The sequence below is a fragment of the Acomys russatus genome, chromosome 3 (genome assembly GCF_903995435.1).
Source record: "Acomys russatus chromosome 3, mAcoRus1.1, whole genome shotgun sequence".
NCBI lineage: Eukaryota > Metazoa > Chordata > Mammalia > Rodentia > Muridae > Acomys > Acomys russatus.
The window spans coordinates 24516518-24537223 of record NC_067139.1 but is presented as its reverse complement, the minus strand read 5'-3'; the positions used below and the strand labels follow the sequence as shown (position 1 = coordinate 24537223).

Below are 20706 nucleotides of genomic sequence, written 5' to 3'. Positions count from 1 at the left end.
ACCCACAGGCATTTGGAATCCAGACTACTTCTCCATCACCTCCCACCCATCGTTCAACAGGGTAGTCTAGGGCATCTTTCTAAATCTAGATGTAATGCATACGGTCCTGTTGAATTTATTTAGATATCAAAAGAATCCAAATGCCTGTTCCTTTATGCTTTCATTCAAAGGAACATTTCAGTCAACCGAAAGGGATATAAAAATTGGCTTTCAATACCTAATTGTCACAGACTGTATTCAGCTTTGTCCCATGAAAGACCTCGGTCACTTGGGGAACCCAGACGTCATTTCCCACCATGGTTTGATGTTGAGTGCTTCTCGCTGCTCTTTGGTGTTGGTCCGTCCATAACTAAATATTGCTTTAGTGCTCACTGTACAAAGAGCTTCCTGGAGCCAGCAGGGGAGACATGTTAGGGCTTAACAATTGGGGTACTGTTTCCATTGAGTGGTTTGTCACACAAAGCTATGTCAAATGAAAGTGACTCCAGAGCACTGCTCCAGTCTGAACCGTCCCTTTGCCTTTTCCTCGAGTTGAGGGAGACACTGGCTGTGTCTTAGCTTGCAAAACGTTTAACTCAAGCACAAAATCAAGTCTCAAATGTCCTTGAAGGAAACTAAGTCACATTCCCAATATAGAGTGAAAAAAGGTCTCTTTGAACACAAGAGGAACATCAGGTTGGGTTAAGCCTGGGAGTGTTTTTTAAGGCCAGACTTTGTTTTCAATATATTGTTGCTATGCAAGTAAATAAGTGAGCTCACTGCAGCACCCAAGCTGGGCAGAGAGAATTTATAGAGAATTAATAAGTCCAAAATAGACAACATGTGTCTTTTCCTTTCTTCATAGAAATTCAAGACATAATCTTGGATTTCAAACAGACTGCCCACTGTAGCTCTTAGCTGCTGAAAGCTGAGCCTTAGTTCTAGTGGGCAGGCAATGGTGGTAATGTTTCTTTTCCTAGGGTTTTCTTGAAAATGGAAGAGGGTAAATTGTTCATTTAAAACAAAGGGTTATTATAAAACCCAACAAAGGCAGCGGTGTCTCTGTTAGCGCTTTTTTACTTTTTTACTTCATCTGGGTGAAACAGTTCCTAAGCAGTTTTAGAAATCAAAATAGTCTTGTTAATGCGTGAACCCCGAAGAGGTGTAGTATAAATAAATCAAGTTGGGATTAGAGAGGCAGGGAGCAATCTAATTATATTTCCCACCCATGCCAAGTCAAAGCAATAGATGCTAGTCACATGATACACTTGGTCACTAGACCATCTAAGGGCTCACTAATGGCAAGGCAGTGTGGGCCTGTCCTTGCAGTGGCATGTTTTAATCTCTCATTAGTGCCTATTGTGCTCTCTGAGCAGTGTATTTCCTGAGTGTCCTAGTTCTGGTAGAGTTATTAGGGCAAACATCAGAGCCTGGTTATTCAGCTTTCTGCTCAGTTTCATCCTGGTGAGTAGCTTAGGCAATATCATGTGTGTGTGTGTGTGTGTGTGTGTGTGTGTGTGTGCGCGCGCGCGCGCACATTTGTAGCATGTGGTACGTGTGTGGACATCAGAGTAAATTCACAGGAGTCAGTTCTCTGTTTCTACCATGTGGGTCCCAGGGCTTGAACTCAAGTTTTCAGGATTAAGCAGCAAGCACCTTTACTTACTGAGCCATCTCACCTGCCCACATCTAAATATCAGAGAGAAAGGAATACACAATGTGTGCTATTTTTAAGGCTGATTTAGAAAAGTTCTAAATCATTTCTAAAGTGATTCAGGCAGAAAATGATGAGATACGGATTAGCTGCAAAATCAAGAGTTAGGCTTGTTAACTATGGTGATTTCATGTGCCCTATGATACTCTTAGAAGAAAATGCTTCCAGGTGGAGTTATTTATTATTTTTAAATTTTTTCTTAGAATTATATTTTGTGGTTTTGTAAAGATTTTTTTTTGACAGTGCTAAGAACGGAACACAGGCTATATAAGTACCCCACCACTGAGCTACACCCTCAACTCCAGCTTTTTGTTATATACAAGAGTGGACAGGTAGGACAGTAGATAGATGGTAAATATATAGATAAATAATGGAGTAGAAAACAACTAGAGCATGAACAGCACTTCTGAAGTTTCCTAAGCTCTTCCCAGCTTATCTCCATGTCTCTTCTCCACTCTACTCAATTCTCTCATACTCAAATATTTTTCTGTGCCGTGTGTGTGTGTGTGTGTGTGTGTGTGTGTGTGTAATTTATATTATTGTATATGTGTATATACCAAATTTACATTATTTAAAAATAGTACATAGTGATTGTACATATTTACAGAACATTTCTGTACTTGATCAGATAAGGGTAGGTTGGCCACCAATTCTGATGTTCGAGACATTTGAAATTCTCTCTATTAGCTATTTTGAAATACACGTTTAATGCTTACCAACTACAGTTAGCTACAGTTCTGTGATACGGAACTTTAGAGTTTGTTTTCTTCTATCCAACTGGCGGCCTGTAAACATCCGCTACGCTCTCTGCACAGCCCTACCCCCACCCGTTTGCCAGTCTCTGCTAATCATTGTTCTACCCTCAACCTCTACGAGATCAGCTTTTCAGCTTCCACTGTTTTGTTCCTCGTGGCTGCTGTAGCACGAGGAAGTAGGGAAGGGCTGAGGCGTTGCACTGAAGGAAGGGTGGAGAGATGCAGAGAACCTGACGATTTGGGGGCTGGGATAATGGGAACTTGCCTTCCTGATTGGTAGATGGCTACTTCCTGCTTTGCTTGGTGCTCCAATGAGCCAGCAGCAGGCGGATGAGAGGCTGAAGTTTTCCTAACTCCAGCTCTGCATTAGGGGGTGAGGCAGATACCCAAGGGAAGATAGAGCCCAAATAGGCTTGCTGAGGCCTTGGCCCCAGTGACGTCATGTGAGAAGTTATCTCTAGGGCAATGCTTTGCTTATACACGTTGCAGAGAGCAGGCTCCATGCCCTACTTCTTGGTAAGATACTCTTGAAAAGCATCAGCTTGTGGTCCCCCACTGATGATAATTTCAGTCACGTGTCCCGAGCATAGGCCCTCATCGTCATCCTTCGGTTCAGAAAAGCCCTTCATCTCTAATCACTATGGAAAGCACTCATCGCCGCGGGGCTTTCCACTGAAGCATCTTGGCCTGTGTTGATGACAATCATGATACTGGCACTACTGATAAAATAATAATAACCTGAGCAGATCTGCTGGTGGCTCTTAAGAAGCAAAGTCCCCTGTCATTTCTGGCTTTGCTTTGAAGTTCCCAGTGCCTCTTGGGCCTCCTTTTCAATGCTTTACACATGTGTAAAGATAACTTTCTTTTCATCTAGCTTAAACATAGAAGTTAGGGATTTTTGTTTTTATCTTCATGTTTAATCACGAAATACTTTGAAAGCCAACAGCCTTGAAAACTCTGAACTGAGATATGGACTACACCCCTAGGAGCAAGCAAGCAAGAACCAGCTCTCCTCCTGTCACTATTGAGTCATCTCCCATGGTTCTCTGGGTGACTTGGACCCTGTCATTTAGATCTCCTTTGTTGTAAAAAATAACTTGGGGTCTGTGGCATGCTTTTTATCTCCAGAGAGGATGTCCTTTCTGTCTGCCAGCCTCATAGGCCCAGGTGAATCTAAACTCATGCTCTTCTCTGTCCCTCATATGAGGCTTACAACCTGGTCCCAACCCTGCTCATGGCCTCATGGCTTCTAAATAGTAGAACCACAACCAGGTCCAGCACTACCCACCCTTAGCTTATGCCATCGCCTGTCTCCTTCTCCAGAGCCACTGAGCTGTCCAGCCTTTGGTACAGTTCTTATGAGGAGGCTACCACATGCCCTAGGAACTGAAGCACAGTGCTTGTTCTTGTGCCTTATGGTTTCCTTCTGTGGCCAAAGACACAGGAGAGTCCAGCGCCTTCTTTCTCCCAGAACAGCTGCTGATGTGGTTGTCAGTGGTTGCTGACCTCTCATCCACGTCAAACACTTACTTTTTCTTGGTTCTCTCACTTGTTCACCATCCCCATGGCGGAGGAGTCCTGTCTTTTAGCCTTGGGGTGGCATTCACTCCAGAGCTGGCCAACCTGGAAATTCAGCTTATCCTATGTAGGCAGACATTATTTGCCATCCTTCTGGCACCATCTTTCTTAAAATCTACTTTATCCAGGGCATAGTGATGGGCCCTGATGCTTATATTTAAACAAACGGGTAAGAAATGGTGCCAATATACTAAAAAAACAAAAACAAACAAACAAGACATGAGATGCACTGAGAGGGTCAAAGCCTAAGTGCATCAGAGGTGAAATAAAGCACTTGGAGTGTTACAAGGATGGGGGTGATTTGTTCTTCCAGGGAAGACTTCCTGGGAGAGAGGCATTAGATTCAGCTCTGAAAACACAATAAAAATCTGAAGATAAGGGAAGAGTTGAATAGACAAAGAAGGTGCAGATGTGCAGGTGTCTGGGGCATTTAAGGAAACCAGCCTCTTTCAGTCTTGATAGAGATGGTATTGGTCAGAACTTGGAGTTTTCAAGGTCCTGAATAAGGAAGGAGAAAGAATACACAGAAAAGGAAAAACACAGGTGAAAGCAAGTCAGGCAATCTAGGGCTGGGAGATGTGGTTTATTCAGCCAATGCACTGCTTTCAATTTTTGAGCCAGTTTTGAAAACCAGAATTCTATACTTGTGGCTTCTGAAAGCATGCAAGATCTGACGACACAGCCCAGTGAGTGGACTGACACGCAAGCATGGCTGCCTACCTGTCACTAGCATGCGCACTGTCTCCCAAGTACAAAGCCTGCCTATTATAGGTTGGGCCTTCAAGCAGCTGAGCGCAGGGTCCTCGCTCTGCTCTGAAACAAACCCAGGCAAACTGATCGGGAAAACATCAACAAAGAACCCAAGGTTCCTTCCTCCTGTCCACAGATTCTAGCCCTCTGCTGTCCAAATGGACTTTTCTTTTAACTCCAGTATGCACAGCTTTCCAAATTAGGAATCATGAGAGTAGGAAGACCTCTCTACAATCTCTGGGAATTCACTCCAGTACTTCCAAAGACTTCACAGAAAATGGCATAATACATGTATAACCTGCACACATTTGCACACAGACGTGGAATCATCTCTAGGTAACTTAAAAAACCCGGTGCAATTACATGCTCTTCATGTACTTGTTAGACTGTACTGTTTAGCAAAGAAGGACAAAGAAATGAAAGTTGGCATATGCTCGGTACAGGTGGAATTGTTTTCATGCACCTCCCCTACACACACACACACACACACACACACACACACACACACACACACACGAGTTTGGCTAAATCTGTGGGTTCAGAATGTGCAGCTACAAAGGACAGGCTGTGTTAGAAACATCTTCAAAAGCAGTCCCCGCAGTCAGCATCCAGGCTCAAAGCAGGGAGAACCAAACACTACTGACTTGCAAGGCAGAACAGCTGAGGTGCTTTCCTTGTTCTAATGTAAACACATTAATTAGAGGACTAGCACGCCCCAGGACTTTGGTCTTTTCATTCTACCTGCCAGGGCCCAGCCCCAGAGATTGACGCAGTGCACTCTTCCCTTGCGAGCGTTTACAGTCAGCCGTATTGTGTGCATGTGTGAGACTGCCACACTGGGGCCCCTTAATACGTACAGTGGTAGCTACTGAGATGGCTCAGTCAGTGAGCATAAGGACATGAGTCAGGAGCCTAGCACCCATGTAAAAACCAAACAGGAGTCTGTACATCTGTAACCCCAGCACTAGGAAAGTGGAGACAGGCAGATTTCAAGCTCACTGGCAGGCCAGCATACCCAAATTGATGAGCTCCTATTTCAAATAATAAGATGAGGGCCGGAAAGATAAACTAAGATCACTGGCTGCCCTGGCAGAGGAGCCAGGTTCGGTTCCCAGCATCTACACGGTGGTTCACAATGGTCCATCTCTCCAATTCTGGGAGACACTTTCTTCTGGCCTCTGAGTACTGAATGCCCATCATACACATATGCACATATACAATATTAAATGTTTTTCAGTCCCCTTGTTGCATAGAGAGCTTTCATGTGAAACATTATTTAAAGCATAAATTTGGCCTTCAAAGCTAAAGGCTTAACCTGTTCTTCAAACTTCTTAAACAAAACCATGACATACTTAAGGGGGGGGGAAGGTTTTATTCGGGGGAAGAGTGGGTTTTTGTTTGCTTGCTTGCTTTCTTTCATCTTTGTCTTTATACAGTCTTGCTATGTACCCTAGGTTGGCTTTAATCCTCAGGCCTCAGCTTGAGTGCTAGGGTTACAGATGTGTAGTGCCACACCCAATAATAGTAGTACCTTGATATGTAATGCAAACAGATTATGGGCATCTTTTATTATATTTTTTAAAAAGTGTGAAGAAGATAAGAAGTCACCTGACATCAGTCTTTGCCCTACACACACATTCAAACACTCATTAGCACATACGCACATATGTATACACACATGCATACACATCACACACACACACACACACACACACACACACATGCACACACGCACACATAACAACTGATCAGAGTTGATATTTTTTAAATGTTTAAAGGAAAAGAGGAAAAAGCCCAGTGATCGCAGTCTGCTCTCAGCCTCACAGCTCTCCTGGGGCTTTCTGGTTAGTTGACACAAACAGGATCCCCACATCAGGACAGAGGCAGATCCGCATGTGAGTGTGCAGAGCCTTCATAGGGTGATCATAATCAGGGAAGCTGCTGCTGGAGCTCTGGACCTTCAGGGCCCCAGCCCATCGCACAGCTTAGCTCCTCCCTGGGAAGCAGTAATGAATTCAGAGGTCATCTTGGTAATTCCTAGGGCTAAGCCTTTGTAACTATAAATAATACATAGAATAAAAGGAATGCAGAAAAGAAAAAACGAACAGAGAGAAAAGGGACGTGAAAAACCTGACTTCATCCCATTGAAAAATTAGTTTGAAAAATGCCCTTGTGTAGTGATTCCATGAATACCAGGAGAATTCTTCCCAACTCATGGTCTTAGTGAGCTCTTGGTGTGCCTCTAGGCCTGAAGGTCAGTGGCTTTAAGAGGCTGAGTGCAGCGACAGAGTGCTTTCTAATGTTTTCCTATTAAGCAGGAACAAAGAGCCTACAGGTCAGGCTGGCCGAGCACTTTTCCTTAAAGAGAGAGCACACAATTGGCATGGGAGGGGTCCTGCCAGGGTGGAGGCAAAGCTAGCTCTGAAGAAAGCTTTGTCCATCTTTCTTAATCACACAAGAATCTCTAAGTGCTCTGGACACGTCCTGCCAGATGCAAAGCTCTGGTCCCACTTAAATGTCATTGGTGGATCCATGTGAGCTGGAGTTTACCATCGGGAATGCTGGGATGGGAAGGCTGTATTTTATTGGCTTTTTCCTCCCGCGGTTTTCACCATCTGTTTCTTTAACTGCATAAACAAGGAAAAATGACTGGTTTGGAATGCAAAGTTTTAAACACCAGATGACCACAGGCATCCTCTAAATGAGAAAGAGAGAGCAAGTTGGGGTTCCATGACATTTGTCAGGAAGTGGAATGGTAAATGCCAAGAAGCCCATGTGTGCCTAGCCAGGGAACCACCGCAAAGGCAGGGGATGGCTTGGTCCCCATCCCTTTTTAAGGGGTCATGCCCTGCCTGCTTTCCCCAATCCCACATTCAGACACCAGCACCGCTCTCTCTCCCTCCCTGCCCTCCAAGATGAAGAGAGATGCAGGACACCAGCACCGCTCCCCCTCCCTCCCTGCCCTCCAAGATGAAGAGAGACGCAGGACTTCAGCCTGGTCTCAGTTAGTTCAGTGGCATCCCTAAGTCGACCGCTTTGCACAGCTCCCATTCTTAGAAGCTTCCACATTCAGCAAAAGCTGGCTCATGCTCATGAGCAGGTTCTATTACAAAGCTAAGTAGAGGGCTATGAACAGAAAGTCTACAAGATCTTCATCTCTCTCCTGCACAAAGGCAAGTGTAAAAAAAGAAAGAAAGAAAAAGAGAAAGAACGAAAGAAAGAAAGAAAACCTTGCAATGGCATTAAAGGTCTTGAGCAAACAGCCCCCTTGCTTTATGAAGAAACATTTGCTATGCACAGTACAACGGCTGCTTCATAAAATGGTTCCGTCACTCCATGCCAACAAACTTAAAGCCCTGAGTTCCTTTTCTAAACACGAAACAATGGAGAGACTGGAAGGAAATGTTCGTGGCATACTAATCTCTTTTACCTTCAGTGTAAGAAGTAATCAGTTGCAAGCATCAGGAATTTTAAACAAAATTGAACGGGGGTGGGGGGGTTGAGCCCCTGGGGTATGGACACTGGTGCACTTGGCTGTGTTCCACTCAGTTCAGCTTGAAACGGACGTGGAACATTTTTCACATAGTTTTGTAGGCAGCCTGATGCCAAAGTTTTCACGTTAAAGGGTCAAAGATAAAGGCCTCCCGGGAACAGACAGCTCCTCCTAAATTTGGGGCATTGATTCTCAAAGACGTGGTGGACAGTTTTTTGACATGGACACTGTTAATAGTTTGGGACTTGGAGGGCTGGGCAAAAATAAGACTGAGGCAATTTCCAAGCCCCGAGAAGATTAAATTAATTAAGTTGAAATAGTGTCTCTACCCTGCCTAGAACTACCAATCAGTGCCTAGCTGTGAACATAGGAAGGTACAGTGGGTAAAGTGCTTGCTGTACAAATGGAAAAACCTGAGTTCAAATCCCCAACTCACATGGAAAAGAAATGCCTGTAACTCTAGTGCTGGTATGGGCAGGGGGACAGGCAAATCCCAGAGCTTAAGCGGTTGGCCAGATCTAGCTAAGTGGTGAGCTCTAGGTCAGTGAGGGGGCCCTGTCTCAATAAAATAAAGTGGAGAGAAGTAGAAAAAAATACATGAGGTTGGTCAACTGCTGCCTTCTACATGTGCACATTCCAGAAAGTATATCCACATAGACACAGAGGAAGGAAGGGAGGGAGGGGAGGATAGAAAAGAAAGAATAGATGGAGGGAAGGAAGGAGGGAAGGAGGGAGGGAGGGAGGGAGGAAAAATGGAAAGTAAACAGGCTAGCCCACTAGGTAAGATTCAGTCTGTTAACCTTGGCTCCAGATGCCAAAGTCCATGGTGGATGTAATTGATGTCTGACACTCACTGGACATGGGCACCATTGGCGATATTTGCTTCACTAGTGGAAATAGGAAATGATTAGAAATTAGCTAATCCACTTCAAGGCTGAGAGTCCTGAGGTCCTCCCCAGCACAGTTCATCCTCTGCGGCACTGGTTCCACATTAGAGGGGACAACCAGTTGCAAGCCAAAACTACTTAGAAGAAAATTGCATCTATAGTGAACATGCGTAGCCTAGTGACATTGTTCCCTAAACAGCACTGGGTACCATCTATTGATGTAGTGTTGGTTAAACACTGTAGACTATAAAGTAATTTGGAGAGGGCTTTAAGTATGCCGGATGATGTATGGAGGTTACATGCAAAACACTGCACCCCATGGACTTGAGCAGCCAAGGACATTGGAACCGCTCTCCTGTAGACACCAAGGGAAACTGTTTCCCTCGGTTCAAAAATTATTACAGAGAACGCTTCGGGCAGTTATAAGAACAGGACTGTTCGGCAGTGGCTTTGTGAAAGGACTAGTGACCCGTGGAATTTCAGTTATAATCATAATAATTTCAAATGAAGAGGTATACCGGGGAAGGTATGAGAAGAATTTTAAGTGGCCAAACTATTTGTATTATGTACTTCACAAAAGCTCTGAAGCCTTGTAAAAACTGTAGTGCTGTGCTTTGGCCACTCCAAAAGGATCAGAGAAGACTTTCATAATTTATTTTTATTTTATACATATGTGTATGAATGTTTTGCGGCATGTATGTATATATACCTGGTGCCATTGGAGGCCAGAAGAGGGCATCAGTTCCCCTGGGACAGAAGTACAGATGGTTGTACACCACCATGTGGGTGCTGGTAATCAATCTCAGGTCCTCTGTAAGAGCAGCAAGTACCCTTACCTGTTGAGCCCTCTCTCCAGCCTCACTTCCAGAATTAAAAATATCTCCTTGGAGACAGAGAATTGATACTCTTATTGATGAACTTCAATAGGACTTTTTGGAAAATCCTCAGGAAGGGAAATAAAGATATTTTAGACACTTCCTTCATATTTTGACCTTGTGTCTTCCTTCTCTCTCTCTCCCTCTACCCTTTTTTCTTTCCTTCCTCCCTTGTTTCCTTCCTTCTTTCCTTCTTTTTCTCTCTGTTCTATGGGGTGTTGGTTAGGTGTGTGTCTGTGTGTGTGTGTGTGTGTGTGTGTGTGTGTGTGTGTGTGTGTGTGTACCTAAATACAGGCTAATAGGTATGCTGAGGTCTCGGGGCTGTCATTTGACATCTCTGTGTATTTTCATCCCCAGGTGATCACCCCAGTGAGGACAGGCCACGGCTATGTGTATGAGTACCCATCCAGATACCAAAAGGATGTCTACGATGTCCCTCCTTCCCACACCACTCAAGGGGTAGGCATTGGGGACATCACCATGGGAGCTGGCTTTGGGGGCAGCATCTCTTTTGGAACACACAGGAGAAGAGGACTACCAGCCACAACCTCTAAGCTGCCTGTCTGGGGACCATTTTAGTCAGTGTTTCCCTTATCAGAAAGTCTAGTCTGTTATCTAAGAAGTCTTATTTGCTTTATCAGTTTGTTATTTTATTTCTGAAAATGTCCAATCTTTATGATCTAGATTATAGAACAGATAACTCATATAAGATCATTTTCATATTTAACCTAAATCAAAGAATGAAAAATTTATTTTCAAAAAACTTCCATAAAGGCCTGATGGCATAGAATGCTGCTAAAAACCAAGTCTAAATATGACATTTCCATTCTGGGTAACTCAAGTGTTTCTCTTCAGGTATATGACATCCCTCCTTCATCAGTGAAGGGCCCCGTGTTTTCAGTTCCAGTGGGAGAAATAAAACCTCAAGGGGTGTATGACATTCCCCCTACCCAAGGGGTAAGTGAACTGGCAAAGCACAATGTGTGGATGAGTATCTCTATGTATATGGAGGTTGAGGGTGAGGAATATATGTTTGTTCAATGTAATAAAACAAAAATGGCATATTCTAAAAGGGAAAAAAAGATCATCGTGAAGGAAAGAGAGAGGGAAGGAAGCAAGGGACATAAGGAATAAATTATAATTACAAATTTAGAGGGTCCTCTAAAATATAGAGACATCAATAGTGACAGTCAAGTGGAAAGGGGGACAGTGAATTCAGCTTGGCAGTATCTAATACATCACATATTTCTAGATGGCTCTATAGCTTTCTTGGTCCATACAGAAGATGTAGGTCATTTGATAGTCTGTTATCTTCTGAGCATACCTGCACTTTGAGTACAGCTAGCTTTCTGAGCAGATAGGGAACTGTGCCTCTGAATATGAAGGAGACTCAGGCAGTGTCACACATGTGGTCTGATGACCAAGAAGAGAACTCTGGTCCCTCAGCCCACTGTAGTCTGTCTTGTGTCTCTCAGCATGGATCAGCCTGGTAGGATAGTCAGTAAATGGTTGGAAACACGAGACTGCAACCCAGCTAGGAAGGCTCTGCACCCAATCCAGCACTGAGTATGGTAAAGGATGCTCATGTGTAAGGATGAGGGCATACATCCTCTAAAGAGCATGCTGCACCCTGGGAACATCTGAAGTTAGTCAATGTTGGGAGGGACAGGTCTGTGAACTCTGGACCACACCTTCATGGGCTGTTCATTTTCTGCCTTCGTCCAAGATCCAACTGAACAGATAAAGTGTTTTGTTTTTTTACTTACTTTTTAGGTTTATGCCATTCCACCGTCAGCTTGCCGAGATGAGGCAGGGCTTAGGGAAAAGGAATATGATTTCCCTCCTCCGATGAAGCAAGATGGAAGGCCAGGCATGAGACCCGAGGGGGTTTATGACATCCCTCCAGCCAGCACCAAGACAGCGGGGAAGGACCTCGACAGCAAATTCACCTGCGATGCTCCAGGAGCCGCAGAACTGATGGCTCGAAGACACCAAAGCCTTTCCCTACACCATCCGCCCTCTCAGCTGGGACATTCTGAGGGCACTCAGAATGATGCATATGACATACCCCGTGGAGTTCAGTTCCTGGAGGCACCAACAGAAACCAGTGAAAAGGCAAACCTGGAAGAAAGGGACGGTGTTTACGACGTCCCTCTGCACAACCCAGCAGACGCCAAAGGCTCTCGGGACTTGGTGGATGGAATCAACCGGCTGTCTTTCTCCAGCACTGGCAGTACCAGGAGTAACATGTCCACATCTTCCACTTCCTCAAAGGAGTCCTCGTTGTCAGCCTCGCCATCTCAGGGCAAAAGGCTCCTGCTGGACCCAGACACAGCCATTGAGAAGCTCTATCGGCTCCAGCAGACCCTGGAGATGGGCGTCTGCAGCCTCATGTCCCTGGTCACCACAGACTGGAGGTGTTACGGATACATGGAAAGACACATCAATGAGATCCGCACCACAGTGGACAAGGTGGAGCTGTTCTTACGGGAATACCTCCATTTTGCCAAGGGAGCTTTAGCCAACGCCTCCTGCCTCCCAGAACTGGTCCTCCACAACAAAATGAAGCGCGAACTCCAAAGAGTGGAAGATTCCCACCAGATTCTAAGCCAGACCAGCCATGATTTGAATGAATGCAGCTGGTCCCTGAATATCCTAGCTATCAATAAGCCCCAAAATAAGTGTGATGATCTGGACCGGTTTGTGATGGTGGCCAAGACAGTGCCAGATGATGCCAAGCAACTGACCACCACCATCAGCACCTATGCTGAGACCCTCTTCAGAGCAGGTGCCAGTAGTTCCCATCTGAAGAATGGGCCCACCAGCATCATGAACTCAAGCGAGTATACACACCCGGGCTCCCAGGTACAGCCGCTGCACCCTGGTGATTACAAGGCCCAGGTCCACAATAAGCCATTGCCTCCCACTCTAGGCAAGGAACCGCCACCAGACTGTAGTAGCAGTGATGGTTCCGAGAGGAGTTGGATGGATGATTATGACTACGTTCACCTACAGGTAAGGAGACTAGACCTATAAGCTACCCACATTCACGTGCGGGGATCCCAGGACTGATGTCCAGAAGGCCCTTGGGCTGGACAGCCAAAGGACAGAATTGGGATGTTCTGAGAATGGAGCGTGAGATCGTACATACTTGTACAGGCCCTTTTATTTAACCTCCCTGGGCCTTAATTTTACTTTGGAAAGTGTTAGCTCGAAGGAGTTGTATTAATTCTCACTGATACACCCCAGGCAAGCTGGAGGAGACTCATCAGTGTGGCCCACTGGGTTCCTGAGTCATGGTAGCAATTCTTCCTCTATTTGTACATTATGGCACCGTTCCATTGAACAGCCCATCATAACAGAAATAAATTGAAAAACGTATCACTGTTAAGAAAAAAAAAAACTGTCAAAAATATCTGTACTTAGAGAGTTTCTAAGGTACACCCTAAGCCAGTGGTTCTCAAGCTGTGGGTCATGACCCCTTGGGTGGGGGATCAAATGACCCTTTCACAGGGGTCACCTAATACCATTGGAAAAATTTTTACATTATGGTTCATAACAGTAGCAAAGTTACAGTTATGAAGTAGCAATGAGAATAATGTTATTGTTGGGGAGTCACCAGCACATGAGCAACTGTATTAAAAAGGGCTGCAGCATTAGGAAGGTTGAGAACCACTGCTCTAGGCTGAGAGAAAGAGACAGAGATGGAGACAGAGAGAGATGGAGATTAACTGCTTACAAAGACACATAGCTCCATCGGACCCAGAGGAGCTCTCTATGATCATTTTCCAATTGGCCAACAGCTTGGCCCACATATGTTAAACTCTGTAAGCGGCTTCCTATTAGAATAAACTGTGCTAGTTCCCAATTGACCAGGGATCGTGAAAGCTTCCCTGTCTGCTTTGAGGAGTTCCAACACTCTATCATAATCCATTACTTAGTATCTTATTCTGCCATCCTTTTCCATTTGACTGAGAGACACAAATTATACTAGAAACTCTGACAATACCAAACACCCCCGGGCACCAGAGGGTAGAAAGGATCAACAGAGGCACAGCTCAGCCTTAGGAATGGCCTGGGTTAGAGGAGGTATTTAACCTTCATCTTTACCGGTCCTCTCATGCTGTACACTGGAGAACAGGGTTATTCAAACAAATTGGAAGTGGAATATGCACCCATTTTTTTAACCTCTGTTTGAAAGCTCATGGTTCACATATACTCCATTTAAAAAAAAAAAAAATGAAAAAATAAGGCTTCCTAAGCAAGTGTAAAAAGGACCATGGGAAGCTCGAAAGAGCAGCAACCATGGCAGCCCGTGTGGAAACAGGCTTGGCTTTTCAACCTGTCTCCACAGTCGTTCCGGAAGTCCCTGTCTGTGCTTCACAGTGTTAACTGGACATGAGGGAAGTGGCCAGTGGATGGGGAGGATGTGAGGGCACATGTTGGTGAAGCTGGTCATGTAAGTGACTCACAGCAGTGAGGTAACACGGTCTTTGTGTTGCAAATGACAGGGCAAGGAGGAGTTTGAGAGACAGCAGAAGGAGCTCCTGGAAAAAGAGAACATCATCAAGCAGAGCAAGGCGCAGCTGGAGCATCATCAGGTAGGTTCACGAAGAGCAAAGGCTCGTCCATGGTGGAAGTGGCTCCACCCAACAGGGAACGCACAACTTTAAAAGCTCTGGGTCCTGCCAGCACCCCCAGGCACAGAACAGGACATAAGAACAAAGCAAAGGTTATGTGGCCTGTCACCACAGCTGTGTATGCCTGGGCTGCATCCAAACAGGCTGTGCCTGTTAAGATACAACACATTAGGACCTAATGCTTTTGGTCTCAAGACACAAGACCCAGTCAGGCTGGGCCAAGCAAATTGGTTTTCCACTGAGGCCATAGAGAGGGAATTCAGGAGGATGAAGATGCAGCCAACACTGACAGGAACATGGGCGGCCTACTCTTCTTGTTTCTCTGTTATCTGCTTTGTTCTCCTCCACTGTCCAACATTTCCTCCAGTCACCTCTTTGCTCAGTTCCCATCTAACTTTGCAAAACTCAAAAGCCGCCACTCAAAGCCTTTTCTATTGGGTTGTGCTGTATTGTGCAATGGTTTGAGATAGGTTCTCACTGTGTAGCCCAGGCTGGTTTCAAACTTGGTATTCTCCTGCTTCAACTTCTTGAGTGCTGGGTTTGCAGGTGTGTGCCATTGTGCCCAGCTCCAAAGCTTTCTCTGTAGGGGGCGTTTCACCTGAGATTCCTTAGCTAATGGTCAACTCTCCTCTGGTTATCAAATCCCCAAAAGAGTTTGACTGTAACTCTCCTCTCAACCTCATCCCTCTTCTGCACCTGTCTTTTGCACGGTAAAGTCTACGGGTCAAAGGGAAAGATCCAATGTTTGTGAGACCCGTCTGAGTCCATTTACGAAGGGCTCTGCGCAGGGGACATTCACTCAGAGGTTTACTGAGTGCAACAGGTAAGGATAGTATTGCAAGGGGAGGACTTGAAAACAAAGAGAAACGAGGTGAAGATTTATATGCCCTTGAAGATGAAATGAAATAGCACACCACAACATGAGGTGACAAGAGGCCTCTGGGAAACCTGAGTTCAAAGCCTTCTTTTCTAGCCAACAGCTGTGTGGGCTTGAGCGTGACGTCATAGGCCAAAACTTGAATTCCTTCTCTATAACATGGGACTGTTCTGCCCTCTATGGACACATGATTTGAAATCAAACTCATTACTATCAAATAATGCTGGAACGCTGCCGTTTATCACTGTGCTTACCTTGGCACTTGGCCCAGGAAGACAGTGGAGTTTGAGGGAATTAGCAGACACAAAAGTAATTCCTAGGAAGCAAGTAGGTTCTGTGGAATACCACACTGACTATGCACGTCTCATCAGGAAATCAGGATGACGTTGTCCCTGTATTGACTCAGCTCTGAATCAGGGCGAGAAATTAACTGAGTCCCAAACTTGGGATTCTTAGTGAAAATAGCTAGAAATTATCATTTCAACTTGAAAGAGCAGTTCCGCTAGGGATGCCTAATGAGAGCATCAGGAAAGCTGTCTCTTGGGCCTCTGAGATGTTTCAGTGTAAGGGCACTTGCTGGCAAGCCCACAGCCTGAGTTTGATCACAGAAACCACACAATAGGAGAAGAGAACCAACTCCCATGAATTGTCCTTGGACTTACAGATGCATGCTATAAACTGTGATAAGCATTTAATGCCCAGATCTCTTGCTGTGTCCTTTTTGCCTAAGTAAGTGTGCATTTCTATGACTTCCCTGTGCTAAAGGATGGTAATGTGTACATCTTTTGTAGAGATCTTTTGCTACTCTTTGGCCTCTTCTTTCTTCCACCCTTTTTCTTCTTCCTTTTCAACCCCCTAGTACTAGATAGAAGAGGAAAAGGATAGAGGGCAAAGAGGATGACGTTATGATTAGACTACTTCCTGCTGATTAGGAGCGTTGAGCTCTTTGGGGCAAGTTTGATCTTCACCGCCAGAACATCTCATTTCTTCTTATTGTTCTTCTTTGGGCATTACTGCTTAACAAACCACAACCAATGGCAACCAACTGCATCCAACCAACAACCAGCAACACCTATCAGGGCTCTAACATTTATATATCCTCTGAAAAGTCCCCAGAATCCAAACATCATACCCTCGCAGAAACTTTCTGCAACTGACAAAACCATGCACCTGCCAGAGATGAGGCAAGTCATACTCAGCTGCTGAGAAGCAAGCCCCTGGATCCCCACACCTGGGATTAAAGCTAAAACATGATCTTATAATATTGCCATGGTTTTTTTTTTTAACTACAAAATTCTCACTACAGAGAGAGTCTTCATAAATTTTCCATCTTGAAGAAAGAGGGAGGCAGGGCTTTGCCCATGAAGTAGCAAACTGTTGGTGATTTATTTGACAAAAAGTCACTCTATCTGGTTTTCCCTTACTGCCTCTCACCATTTAAAAAAAAAAGGCTTACATAGAGCCTGCAATTCACCAGATGTATTTTAAGCACTTTGTGAAGAATAATAGCATTCACATTGTGAATAACAGTATTTTATCAAACCCTTATAGTGGCATAGAAGGCAAGGCTGTCGCCTTCCAGTCAGAATGCAAAAAAAAAAAAAAAAAAAAAAAAAAAGAATAAATGGTGTCATAACAGAAGGTCTTGGCTGGAGGACCCCTTGAGTATCATCTTCCCTGTGTCCATGTTCTACAAATTAGGAAGCAAGGCAACCTGGCCAATGTCTCATAGCTCCTAAGTACCGGACATCTATTAAGGAGGAAACGTATATTTTGACTCTACACCCACACTTCTTTTCCTTTACAATGCATGTCTTACCCTTAAGGAAGTCTCTTATCTTCCTTCCAGCTAAGTCAGTTCCAGCTGTTGGAACAAGAAATCACCAAGCCCGTGGAGAATGACATCTCCAAATGGAAGCCCTCACAGAGCCTCCCAACCACAAACAACAGCGTGGGTGCTCAGGATAGGCAGCTGCTTTGCTTCTACTATGACCAATGTGAGACCCATTTCATATCCCTCCTCAACGCCATCGATGCTCTCTTCAGCTGTGTCAGCTCAGCCCAGCCCCCACGGATCTTTGTGGCACACAGCAAGTTTGTTATTCTCAGTGCACACAAACTGGTGTTCATTGGAGACACTCTGACAAGGCAGGTGGCCGCCCAGGACATTCGAAATAAAGTCAGGAACTCCAGCAACCAGCTCTGCGAACAGCTCAAGACGATAGTGATGGCAACCAAGATGGCCGCCCTCCACTACCCCAGCACTACCGCCTTGCAGGAGATGGTGCATCAGGTAACAGACCTGTCCAGAAATGCTCAGCTGTTCAAGCGTTCCTTGCTGGAGATGGCCACCTTCTGAGAAGAAAAGGTGGTAGAAGAGACTGAGTACCTAATTACTAAGGAAAACTGGAAATAGTATCTGGTTTTTGTAAATGTTATCTATTTTTGTAAATATTTTATACGAAAATGAAATATTTTAATGTTTTGTGAGTCGGTCGATTTTCATCAATTCAGGGAGCTGAAATGGGAAATCTTTTTCCCCCTGTGTGGTTCTTATATAACCGTATAAGTATCTAAAACGTAAGTTGTACAGAAATGTGTCCACGTTTGCGTGTGCCTATGTATCTGTGTTTGTAGATGTGTGCCTGATACATTCCATTAAAAACATGAATCAAGGAGCACCTTAGCGCCTTCTAATGCTGCGTTGTTTGGGTTGTGTAGAAAACTGTACCACTTGGTTGTAATATCGTTCTACACGTAGTAGTAGTAGTGATCTGAGCCCAGCACACCCAAATCTGGAACTCATGGTGTATTTGCCAAGTGTTCACCTCCTACATAACAAGTCACAATATGGCTTATTCATGTCTGAAACTTCTTCCAAAGCTTTCTGTCTTTAACACAGTAGCAAATAAACTCCACTTCTCTTTGAAAAAGGAGAGAGAGAGAGAGAGGGGAGAGAGAGAGAGAGAGAGAGAGAGAGAGAGAGAGAGAGAGAGAGAGAGAGATTTTCAAAAAGTATATGTTAACCTAAGGTCTGGTGCTTCGGGTGCTAGAGAGAGGCGAGGGACATGTGCTGTGCTAAGAGGCCATGTTGTCAGCAGTGACTGTGCTATTTCAACTCTGAAAGGAAGTGACAATAAAGAGAGAACACTTGTTTCCCTGGAGCTGCATTTGTGAGTGACTCAGCCATGAGGTTTTCTAAAGGATATTTTTAGAGCCAAATTTAAAAAAAAATTTTTTTTTGCAGCAAGAACGCATGAAGATATATCAAAACTGTGATTGTGGACAAAAAGGAGGGTTGTTTCTAACTGTCAGTGGTTAACTAAAGGCCTCTCTACCTGGATTATCTAAAGAAAATGGCTAGCTCCTTAGCGACTGAACTGGGGAGCCACCAGGCCCCATCCTGCTCTCTCATTGCTCTGTATATTCTACACCCTTCTAAAAACTTAACATATGCAGACGACACTGCAGAGATCTGATCTTTGCATCCCCCAGTGGCCATGGACCTTGTGGATAAGCTGCATCACCATGTGACACATGGTCACAGCATCAATCCTGTGGTCTGTCCTTTCACACCTGCTGTGTGTCTGCAGCCCAGGCACTGGAGCCACCAGATTCATCGTGGGCGGATAAAGTTCTTCTCTAGTCATTTACGACCAAGTAGAGAAACATGTTTCTTGTAGTCTCTCTCTGTGGAACTGATTTCATTCCAGCCTATTTGGAAATGTGTTTTTATTTGTCATGGATGTCTTGACTGAGTTAATGTTGTTTTAAGCAACCAAATTACAAAAGCCGGGGGAGGTTAAGAAGAACTTGCGATCTCAGTGTGACTTTTTATTTTTATATTTTTTTAATTAGTGGAAGTTGTAAAAGATAGGGTGCTTTTCAAAACAAACTACAACTGTCATTCTCAAAGTTCTACACTGTCAGAAGATGAACAGCTGAGCTGTTGGATGCAGCTCACTGTGTATGGATGAAGGGGGGTCCTGCAGCATCAGCACCCTGGAAGAAGTCACGATGGGTAATGCTTGTAGACCTTACTACACGATGTGTATCTACCTGCTGAGTGATGGCTGCCTTGCCCAAACCTGAGTGATGACACTCCACATTGTCAAAACCAAACTGTTCAATTTGTATTGCTCATTACCATCTTGTATATACAAGCCATTAAATTTTTAGATCTTTCTCTTCATAGCCACTGGGTTTCTTTTCCTTGTGTCTGTCTTTATCACAGAATTAAATATTGGCTCATAGAAAGTCAAATTATGACTTATTTACATATGCTATAGATCTGATTGTTTTTTTAGGAAAGTGCGGGTGTGTGTGCATGTGTGTGTGTGTTACCCCAGTACCTTCGAATTGAAGAAAATTCTAGAGCATGTGGTATCATTAAATTAAATATCTGAAACTGTTTTTTTTTTCAGTATTAAATGCCTATACATTAACATATATATACACGTACGAGAGAGAAAGGGGGGGAGAGACAGACAGAGACAGACAGTGGCGGGGGCAGGGTTGTGGGGGTTCACTATGCAGTCATACCTGGCCTGGAACTCTCTATGTAGGCCAGGCAGGCTTTGAAACCACAGAGATCAGCCTGCCTCTGCTCCAGAGTGTTTGTATTAAAGATGTAAACTACCACATCTGGGTACAGTACCCACACATATAATGCACGTAGGATGATTTCTGTTTATATTCTGTGAATCTGACTACTCAAGTGGTTTTAGCATCAAAAGGCAGTGTTTTATTCATTCTGGAACAGGCATACAGAAATGATTTGAAGCAAATTATCTTAGAAGAAAAACAGAGGTTCCTAACCAGGTAAATAACTACTTTTAATGTCCCACCCTTTTGTTCAGATAACACACTGGGATGTAGAAAGCATCTGAATACACCTCATGTCTTAATTACTTTTCTCGTGATCACCACAAATTATCTTACAGAAACCATGGAGGATAGGTTCCTTTTGACTTGCTGCTTAGAGGGTGCAGTCAGTTGGTCCATCCTGGAATGTCTAGATGTTGGCTTGGTCCCTGGCCCTGGGAGCTGGCAGCACGGCTTGCCACATCTTGTTGGATCAGGAAGCATATGGAGGGCTCGATCAGTCTGTGGTGGGGTCAGCTTAATGCTTAGGAAGACCAGATCCGTTCTCGGGTTC

At 44.5% G+C, this 20706-nt stretch overlaps 1 protein-coding gene across 2 annotated transcripts in view; it reads left to right on the top strand.

The window, feature by feature from the left end:
• Positions 1-18588, top strand: part of Nedd9 (neural precursor cell expressed, developmentally down-regulated 9) — a 113076-nt gene extending 94488 nt beyond the window's left edge. The window contains exons 3-7 of one of the 2 annotated variants that reach the window (XM_051170404.1): positions 10389-10490; positions 10887-10988; positions 11805-13046; positions 14543-14632; positions 17398-18588. In XM_051170404.1, coding sequence (XP_051026361.1) covers positions 10389-10490; positions 10887-10988; positions 11805-13046; positions 14543-14632; positions 17398-17907 — 2046 coding nt within the window. In that variant the 3' untranslated portion in view covers positions 17908-18588. The remainder of the gene's footprint in view (positions 1-10388; positions 10491-10886; positions 10989-11804; positions 13047-14542; positions 14633-17397) is intronic. The other variant, XM_051170397.1, reaches the window with a different exon arrangement.
• The last annotated feature ends 2118 nt before the right edge of the window (positions 18589-20706 follow it).